Source organism: Elgaria multicarinata, chromosome 1 (genome assembly GCF_023053635.1).
Source record: "Elgaria multicarinata webbii isolate HBS135686 ecotype San Diego chromosome 1, rElgMul1.1.pri, whole genome shotgun sequence".
Lineage (NCBI taxonomy): Eukaryota > Metazoa > Chordata > Lepidosauria > Squamata > Anguidae > Elgaria > Elgaria multicarinata.
The window spans coordinates 195,403,258-195,413,608 of NC_086171.1; the positions used below are offsets into that span (position 1 = coordinate 195,403,258).

At 46.0% G+C, this 10,351-nt stretch overlaps 1 protein-coding gene across 1 annotated transcript; it reads left to right on the forward strand.

Moving 5' to 3' along the window:
* The first annotated feature begins 5,035 nt into the window (after positions 1 to 5,035).
* CEBPB (CCAAT enhancer binding protein beta) lies at positions 5,036 to 7,344 on the forward strand. The gene has a single exon (XM_063146206.1). The coding sequence runs from the start codon at positions 5,377 to 5,379 to the stop codon at positions 6,436 to 6,438; it is 1,062 nt and encodes a 353-aa protein (XP_063002276.1). The 5' UTR covers positions 5,036 to 5,376; the 3' UTR covers positions 6,439 to 7,344.
* Positions 7,345 to 10,351: the final 3,007 nt, after the last annotated feature.

The following is a 10,351-nucleotide window of genomic DNA, read 5'->3' on the forward strand; positions in this document are numbered from 1 at the left end:
AAACACCTTTTCCTAAAGGACTCTCTTTATTATCAGCCCCACTGGGACCTCCATCTCCTGTGGTCCAACCTGCCTCCCTTCCCTAGTGAAGGTGACACTGTGGGCACGAAGCCTCTATTCATTTACCTGGAAAAACACAACCAAGAATCCATAAAAAAAAGTGTGTTGCTGGACTGCCCAAGGCATTGCCAGTTTTGGGAGTGGGGGTGTTCTGGCCCTGATGGGGTGGCTGGGACCCAAAGAGACTTTGGGTCACAAAATTAGGGAAGGACTTAAGGTGTGTGGTGCACCTATGCTACCCAGTGAAGTAAATAGAGAATGAATAAAAACCTTTATTGCCAACCTACATGCTTGAAACTCCTCTTTGGGTTTAACTCCTTGAGGAAGGGGAGTTCTATGCAACCTTGCCATAACAATGACGCTGAGGTCCTGCTCCACGCCTTAAACCAATTTCGGATGTACTGCTAAAAACACCTTTGAGTCTCTCTCCTGCAATCATGTATAGGTGTGAAAGAAAGAAAAGGAACATAAATGTTCAATTACATTTCAACTCTCCTGAATTTTAATACTGTTTGTGAACAAATGTGTTCTGTCCAAAAGTGTGTTTATAATCATCCATCCCCTAGAATTTTTTCAATAATATTGGAAAATTTATTTATTTATTTATTTAATTACATTTATATACCTCCCCACAGCCGAAGCTCTCTGGGCGGTTTACAACAATTAAAAATAGTAAACATTAAAAGTATACAAAAATTAAAAAAACATAAAAACAGTATAAAAACAACAGTATCCATTTAAAAACAACAATTCTGGGGTCCATTAAAACAAACTTAACGTTGTTAAATGCTATTAAAAATAGGGTGCATGTGTGTATTTTTTTAAAAATACTTCTCTTTCCCAGTTTGGACACTATTAAGAGGAATGGGGCAGCTCCTTTACCTGACTTCTCATTTTTCATAGGAAGATGTGAAGGTCCAGAAAAGCCCCAGAAAAAAAACAGGGGGAAAAGTTTCCTCCTGTTTTTTCTCAAAGTTTTTTTGGTTTTTTTCTGAAAAACTGAAAAAAATAAAAATAAAAATGGATTATGGGATTTTTTTATTTTAGCCTGATGAATAAAATGTTTAAGACAAGGCATTCATATTTTTATTTCTCTAATCATTTCTAAAAACTATGTACAGTATAAGATTCTTACAATTTCTGTGCGCCAACAAGCAAGTCCTGGGTTGCAAACTGAGACTCCAACTCTCAAATGCAAGAGCAAGATGCATTTCTGCCTCTAGAGGGCACTGCCATTGAAGCAGAGACTGAAATTGATAGTGATGGCTAGCTCAGAAAAGTCTGATTAAATTTCATGCATATTCATTGCATCTTGGTCCCCCCCCTTTTTTTTCTTCTGTTCTTTTTATGGGAATGGGTGCTTTATGTCTGTTTGACACTGTGGAGGACTAGCAGAGACATAAATAATTTTATTTGTTACTAACGTTGATTGTTTCTTCTGTTGTTGTTTTTAATTGTTTTTTGCTGCTCCTCATAAACTAGCAAAACCAAAGAGGTTCCTTACAGTTCAGGTGTTCCTTACAGTTCAGGAGCTTGTAGCTCCATTTGCTACAAAAAAAGGTAAAAAAATTAAAAAGTAAATTCAATTTGTAAGAATTGCTTGAATACACTGTACTTTTAATATACCAAATGTGACAATTTTATGCCAAAACATCTTGTACATACCGTATTTCTTCAATTCAAAGACACACTTTTTTCCCTGTATAAACATCTCTAAAAACAGGGTGCGTCTTAGAATCACGGGTGTGTCTTAGGTGTTTTTTTCTGTTGGTGGTACTGAAATTAGTGTGCGTCTTACAATCGATGGCGTCTTACCTTTCTCAGCCTTTCATAACTACAACATGCAAAGGTTGCAGCCTTTTTCTTTGGTTTGTTACCGTGAGAACTGGAACCCTACTTTTATTATTATTTTTAAAACCCACCTAAGGATCCATGCTACAAAGCCAAAGGTTATGCATATAATATGAGAACAGCGGTGAAGATTTCTAGGTGTTCTGTCATTATCAAACTTCTAATGAGAAAATCGACTTGAGATTTGAGTGAATACTGGGCTGCACCGCCCAATTTTGAATTCTTCCTCTTTTTAAAGCTCTGAGGTTTGAGCCTTCACGAACAGTTGACTGTTTGAATCGCATAATGCAATACCTGTTCCTCTGGCTTAACGTTACAGTGCTTCTTACACCGCAGGATTGCTTCACATTATTCTGAGATGCAATACCATGTCCTCCCCGTTGCTGGGTCGTCTTTGCAAAGGCAGAAGACACTCCTACTTCCTTTAATTATATGTTTCATTTCAAAGTGGTGTCCTTTATCCTGGGAGTGACTCACCACCTTGCAAACAGGTAAATGTGGGAGTCAAGGAGGGGAAAATATACGTTTGGCTCCCCAAAGGTGGGTGTCTTTAATTAAACAGTGCATCAGGGTTCATTGCTTCCAAGCTTGTTGAGGCCTTCCCAGAGCAGATGCACTTCACCAGTCCGTGCAGCAGAGACTTCAAAAATCTATTGGAGCTGTATCTTGCCATAGAATGTCACAGCTCTACCTGGAACGCCATTTTAAGCTCACTGCACATTTTGGAGCTGCAGACCCACATAACTGCAAAATTCAGAGTAAAAGCCTTGTGGTGGAAAGAGGAGAGCTTTCCCTCTGGCCATGCGTGCCTGACATTGCTAGACCCAATCAATGGTAATTTAGCCCAGAGCCTATCCAGGGAAGAGGAGAGGCCAAGCAAAAATGGCCCAGACAAGAGTGGGTTTACAAAATTAAAACTTATACAGTTAAAAACGTGGTCTGGTACACCTTTTAGGGGCAATTTGATACACTAGAAGTTGTTTTCAGGGCCAAGGCAAAGACCAGAAACATATGAAGCAATCAGAAAAGAAGACCATTGCTTTGAAAGCACAGAAGATGTCTTTCTACCACTCCATCATCTCATGCCAAGATATGGGATTAAGGAGAAGAGGTGGGATGTCTAGACATGCCCCAGCCCCAACGCCTCATTTGAAAAAGTACACCCTGACCAATTGTGATCTCTCCCTCAGACTCATTCAAATCCTCATTGCGCTCTGTTTGGAGACCAGTCCGTAGTGTGACTCTTTGACATGACCCCTCCTCCTCCTTCTCCATAACCACGTGCATCTCTGAGCAGATGGAGTGGGGGGTGGGGTGGGGGACATTTCAGCTCCTCAAGTGGAAAACACAGGCAGTTCTCCTCCAACCAATCCCAAACCTGAGCAAGATCACTTACAACGTCCCCATTTTTGACCGTTTGTGGAATGATGGCACAATATCATAAGATCGTAAGAAGAGCCATGCTGGATCAGATCCAGGGCCATCTAGTCCAGCACTCTGTTCACACAGTGGCTGACTAGATCCGCACAGGAAACCCACAAGCAGGACGTGAGTGCAAGCACCTCCCACCCATGTTCCCCAGCAATTGATGCAGATAGGCATACTGCCCATGATATTGGAAGCAGCATATAGCTATCAGGACCAGTGGCCATTGATAGTAATCTCTTCCAGGGATTTATCCAACCCCCCTTTTAAAGCCATCCAAATTAGTGGCCATCACTACATCTTGTGTTAGTGAATCCCATTATTTCACTCTACACTGTGTGAAGAAGTCTTTCTTTTTTTCTGTCCTGAATCTCTCACCAATCAGCTTCATGGAATGACCCCGGGGTTCTAGTCTTATAAGAGAGGTGTTATCTAGTATTATCCCTTCCCTGTTTGCTGCCACTTTTCAACACACAATTTCTATCTTAGGCATAATTTAGCGAACCTAGGATAGACCCCATTGCTGCATTTGCAAGCATTTCCAGCACAAACCCACACTTGTTTATTCCAAAGTGAGCCCGACTGGATTCAGTTATATGTCTCCATCCCTTCTCCAGCCTGGCAGCCTCCAGATGTGGTGGACCAGAGCTCCCATCAGCCCCAGACAGCAGGAGCATACTGGCTGTGGATGATGGGAGTTGTAGTCCAACACATCCAAAGGGCGCTGTGTTGGGGAAGTAAGTAGGGTTTCATATTGCAGCCTAAAATGGATGTGAAAAACTCCACTCCGGCCAGAGGCAACCAGTGGAAGAGGGAAGAAGAGGATTCCACACTTGCTGTCCGATTCTAAGCCGGTTCTCTCCATCTCCCACTCTGTTCTAAGGGACTCTCTCCAAACTGTATTTAGGACTGCAGCTGCATGTGTCCTCTGAAGTAAGCCCCGTTGGGTTCGACGGGCAATAAAGCCAAATGAAGTAATCTTGAGTGTGCATCTTTAATGTGTGCAGGGCTGAACAAACAGTTCCTCTCCCCACCCCCTATTTAAAAAAATCTATCTCCCAGTACCAGGGTACAAAAGAGCATTCGACATAAGGGCATTTTGACCATACAAACTTTGTTTGAAGTGGGGTGGGTGGGAAGAGATTCCCGTAGAATAGCCTTCCCCCAACCTGGCGCCCTTCCAGAGCGCTAGGGCTACAACCACCATCGTTCCCTGCCATGTTGGCTGGGGACGATGGAGGTTGCAGTCCGAGCTTTCTGGAAGGGCGCCAGGTTCGGGGTCGTCTGGGGGAGAGAGATTTAAAAAAAAAAAAAGCAGAAGAGATGGTCACGCGCACAATAAAACTTTGCTCCGGCCAGCGGTGAAGTCCCTCCCTTGCTGGCGAGCCCGAGCCAAACTCCCTCCCTCCGCGCTCTGCCCCCCCCCCCCCGTCCTCTCCTGGGCGAATCGCGCCTTGTTTTTGTTATGAATGGCCAAGGCTCGGGGAGGCGCGCACACACGCGCAAGCTCTCGGGACGCGCTCCTCCGAGGGCGCAGCCCGCCCGCCCGCCTGCCCAGCCGCTTTCGTGCGCTCTCCAGTACGCAGCGCGTGGCAGGCGGCCAAGCCCGTGACGCGCCTGTTGCCATGGGACTGCACCGCCCCTATAAATAAGGGAGCTCAGAGGAACTTTTCCTCAAGTCCAGAGCACAGACTTTCGGAGAGGACGCCGGAGGGACCCACTCGCTCACGCCCTCAGCGCGCCAGATGGTCCGGAGGAGCGCCGCGCACCCAGAAGCGCCCGACCGTCGGCAGCACTCGGCAGCAGCGGCCAGCCAGGCGCTCGGGGACCTGTCCAGGCGAGCGCTCGCGGGAGGACAGGCTCGCTTTGCAAAGCCGCCGAGGGGAGCCTGGAGACAGCCAAGCGGGGGCCAGCCCGGGAGGCGCCGTTGACCCCGCCGCCATTTCCCGCGCACCCCTTTCGACCCAAAGGCTTTGGGGGGCGCCCGGCGCCGAGATTCCCCTTTCCCCCCTTTTCCCCGGCTCCCCTCCCTTTGCTTTCATGCAACGCCTGGTGGCCTGGGAGCAGGCATGCCTTCCCATCCAGCCGCAGGCCTTTAAATCCATGGAAGTGGCGAATTTCTATTACGAGACGGACTGTCTGGCCGCTCTGAGCAAGCTGCACCCGCGGGCGGCAGGGGCCCGCTCCATGACCGAGCTCAGCGTGGGCGACCACGAGAGAGCCATCGACTTCAGCCCTTACCTGGACCCTTTAGCATCGCAGCAGCAGCAGCAGCAGCAGCCGCCGCCTCCTTCCACGGCAGCAGGGGGCAACTTTGAGCCGGTTTGCAGCGGCGGCGGCAGCGGCGGCGGGAACAGCAGCCAAGATTTTCTCTCCGATCTCTTCTCGGAGCAGGACTATAAAGGCGGCGTTGGCAAGAAGCAGCAGCACCCCGATTACACTTACATCAGCCTGGCCAGGCACGGCCCCCACCACCACCCGGGCGTGGGGCAAAACCACAAGGCCGGCGGGCCGCTGCTGGGCTGCTTCCCGCCGCAGATGGTGGAGACCAAAGTGGAGCCGGTCTTCGAGCACTTGGACTCTTGCAAAGGGCCCCGCAAGGAGGAAGGCGGCGGCGGCGCAGGGCCCGGCCTGGGGGGCATGTCCTCGCCTTACGGCAGCACGGTGCGCTCCTACCTGGGGTACCAGTCGGTGCCGAGCGGCAGCAGCGGCAACCTCTCCACGGCGTCGTCGTCTAGCCCCCCCGGCACCCCGAACCCGTCGGATTCCTCGAAGTCCGCCTCGGCCGGAGGAGGAAGTGGCGGCGGCGGCGGCGTTTACCCGGCAGGCCCCGGCGGCGGCAAGCACAAGTCCAAGAAGTGCGTGGACAAGCACAGCGAGGAGTACAAGATCCGCCGCGAGCGGAACAACATCGCCGTGCGCAAGAGCCGCGACAAAGCCAAAATGCGCAACCTCGAGACGCAGCACAAAGTCTTGGAACTGACGGCCGAGAACGAGAGGCTGCAAAAGAAAGTGGAGCAGCTCTCCCGGGAGCTCAGCACCCTCCGGAACTTGTTCAAACAGCTGCCCGAGCCGCTCTTGGCCACCTCAGGACACTGCTAGCCCCCTTTCGTACCACCCAGCCGACCCGCGCCCCCTTTTTTGCGCGCACTGTTGGACGCCGCTGGAACAGCGCGGTGGTTTGGGTTGGGGAAAGGACCGGGTTTTGGGGGGTGGGGGGGTTGAAAGGGGGGGCGATTGAGGTTTACGGGTGTGTGGAATCGGGTGGCTGTGTCTCTCCTCCCCCCGCCCCACTTTCAAGACGAGAACGGATCAGGGGGATGTGAGGGAGAAAATAGGGAAAGAGCCCAGAGGGTTTACATATATATATATATATATATATTATATTATATATTTTTGGCCTTTTAATTCGCACTCTGATGATGGGAGAAGCCTTCCGCCAGGAGCTTCGTGCTTTACAACTCCTTCGGCTGGCGGGGGGAGTCTCCTGGCGGTTTCCATTTACCTCTGCGACCTCATAGAGGAATCGTTATTTTTCATCTTTATAATATATATTTTTCTAAGAAAAAAATGTGATACCAAACCAGACATAAGCCACTTAATGTCCCATCTGAATGTTTTTTTTTTTTTTTTGCAGGGCTTCCTCCTCCCCCACCCTACTTTTTTCCCCTTGGGTTGAATGCTAGTGTTATTTAAGTGAAAAACAAAACAAAGAAAGAGATAATAACATAAAGTAGAGAGAAAGGGAGAGAACGAGAGTCCAGAGTGATGCAATCTTTAAAACATGGCTGGGGAAACTAGCTACACATGATGCAACCTCATGTAACTGTCAGTCATGGATTGAGTAATCTGTTAAAGATGTTCCTACAGGTTTTTTTTTTATTATAAAGAATGATCTATTTCTATAAGAAAAAAAAGACATATGTATATTTTGGGATCTATGCATTCTTGCTACATATGAAGCATTAATGAACAAGTTTAATAAAACTTTATTGCTAGGATGGTAAATGAGAGCTTGGTTTTTTTAAAGGTGCTAACAAGAAAAAATGTCAGCATTTCCCCAGGCGAGGGCAGCGGGTGGGTTGTTCTAGAACCGCTAAAATCCTTGAAGTTGTCCTATCAACTTTAATAGGATATAGATTTCTTCCGGTGTCTACCCAAATCGTGCTGCTAGCGCTCTTGATTTTCTTGGGTTAGGAAAACAACAACCAAGCAAGCCAGAAGATAACTGGATCAGTAACTCCGCTTGACTTCTGTGTGTTTCATTCCTAATCATTAAAACTGTTGATTTGCATGTGAAATACTACAAACTGGGAAGGGTCCATTGAACAGCGCAACAGGCAAAAGGTGATAGGGGTGAAAAACACAACAGAACTGGGTGTTTTGTTTTGTTGTCATACTTTATATCTGCTTTGTCTGATGAGTATTTCTGATCTGTTTAGTTTATTGCAGGAGAGGGGGAATAAATTATGGAGGAAAATACAATGTTACATAGCATGGGGATAAGTTTGAGCCGGTATCCCAAGAACTCTTTCACAAACAAGCCTTCATGAAAAAGGTTGGAAGGAAGTCTTTCTGAGTATCCGTTTGATAAACTTTTCCAAGTTTCTAAGGACCGGTGGGCAACCGAGTTCTCCGTAGTAATTTTTGTGGGGGGTTAGGATCAGAATCCAATCCTGAGACACCCAGATTTTAGCTTGAAGATGTTAGTTTCTCAGCCTTGTGGGCTGAGATAAGGTTGAAAATGGCAGGGTATGCCAAAACATCAAGGCAGGTGCCAAGTATGCAATTCAGATTCATTTTGCTCTTTCAGATTTCACTGATTATTTTAATGCAATAAATTTCATACTTTAAAGGGTTAAATGAACCTCTTACGAAAGTCTTATGATCCAGTTTTAAGCAATGTCTTCATAAATAGGGTTAATAGTGGCAGAAAGAAGACATTGTAGAATAAGTGTGATCCGTGTCTCCCAGCTTAGCATCTGCCATATTAAAATAAATTAGATGCAAATCGTGTTACTTGCAGCTAACAAAAATAAGGCAATTAGCCCCAGCCGCTGGCTCCTTATAGTCTATTTCCAGTGTTCTCTTCACTCCTAGGGCATGCTTGCCTGTTTTCTCACACCCATCTCCCATCAGTTTTATTTTTTCATTTATTTTACTTTTAATGGTTGTTGCCTTATGTCTTGGGACTGTGCAAGAGGTTGCATGTATAAATGCAAGCAAGTAGTTGAATCTGTGGCAAAGGCGGTTGTTAGTTGTCCTAGCAGTGGTAATGTGAAGGATTTCTCAAGGCCTGGAAGCTGGACATTCCTTGCCTTCTGTAGTTTGCTCTTGCATATATGCTGCTTGTAAAATGCTAACAGTGCCTGGAGTTCATTATTTGTGGGGCGGGGGCGATTTCTGGGTTAAAGATCTGGACTTACTCAGCATTTTCCTATGTTGTCGGCTCTTTTAAAGCACTTCTAGCTTCTAAACTCTTGATATCTAAAATCCCTGGCAAAGAATTTCTTCTGCCCTTCTTGGCTGCTCTTTTCAGTGGGGAAACTCAGAATTTGCTTGGCTTGAAGGCTGTTGACCTAAACTCTAAAAGATCATCCTTAAGGGAAAACAAGCATCTCCTGATGCATTTCTTGCTGATGAAACTATGTTTTTTTTTTTGCCAGGCACCATGATGGCTTTATGGGAGAACTGGGTTCAGCTTTTACCTACAGTGGTCTCGAGTCCAGATAGGGGATTCCGACATCATGGACTTATTTATTTATTTATTTATTACATTTCTATACCGCCCAATAGCTGGAGCTCTCTGGGCGGTTCACAAAAAAACTTTATCAGAATTCATCTACCAGGCTGTATTGCAACCTCCATAACCCTTTGCTAGAAGGATTACAAGTCTATACTATAAAGAATTAGGCATAAAGTCTTTACGTTGCTTTGTAAATTGTGCGTAAGTATGGACTTTTTTCTAAGTAGTGTATGTAAAAATCACTGAGAGTCTTCCTGTTCAGTGTCTTGGGTAGGAAGGATGATCATTGTGAAAAGCCTGGATAAAAAGTGACATTTCTCCTATCCTCACTCATAGCTCGATGTGCTGGTGTAAGTTTATTTGTTACAATTTGGGAAGTCAACTTTAGCCATTGTTAGTTATGGCAGATCACTGCTGTTCTTCATTTGCAGTCATGTGTGCACTTATTTGGAAATAGGTCCTGTTGAACTCACTGGAGTAAATATGTTTGAGTCAATATGCCCAGGATCAGCCTGTTACAGCGCAATCCCGGACGTATCGAAATAAGTCCCATTACAATACTCTCAGGTAAGTGGGTATAAGATTTTTGCCTCTATCTGATAAAAGCCATAGTTCGGATTAAATATCTGATGTATTCTTTTGACATAATGTGGTGACGCCTTTACGTTTTTGTAGTTTTGACTATTTCCATGCTCTGTTTCTGGCTGCAGTTCATCAGCCATTGATCCTTTAGCTACAAAATGCAGGCCATGATCTTGAGGACCGAGTGACTCGTTCTGTTTGCCCAGCAGGGCTTAAGACCTGTATTACTTGAACAGCAGCCCCTTGTGCTGAATAACAAAAGATACTGACAATATTGCATGGACAATCTGTTGTGGGGGTGACGAACAAAAGTCCCTTTGGGTGTACAGAAGTATTTGGGCAAACCTAAACTCATTTTCTGGATTGTGGTCTTAGGTGTAGTCTAGCACCATTTAAATCAATACGGCCAGGATTCAAAGAATTACATTTGGCAAGGCTTTCATGACCTCCAGTGCCTTTCTTTGCAAACTACCACAAAACTCAAAAATAGTTTCCCATTGAGTATATAGGACTTCTGTTGATGATACAAAAGTTCAAAGGAGGTTTGTTGCTGATCTCTCTCTGTGTGTGAGGGAGAGAGGGAGAGAGAGAGTGCGTTGCATTCATAATTCCTCTTGGTTCAAAACACAAAATAATAATTCTTTCTCTTTTGTCATAGTCCGTGTTTAGCCTAGCACCATGTCTGTG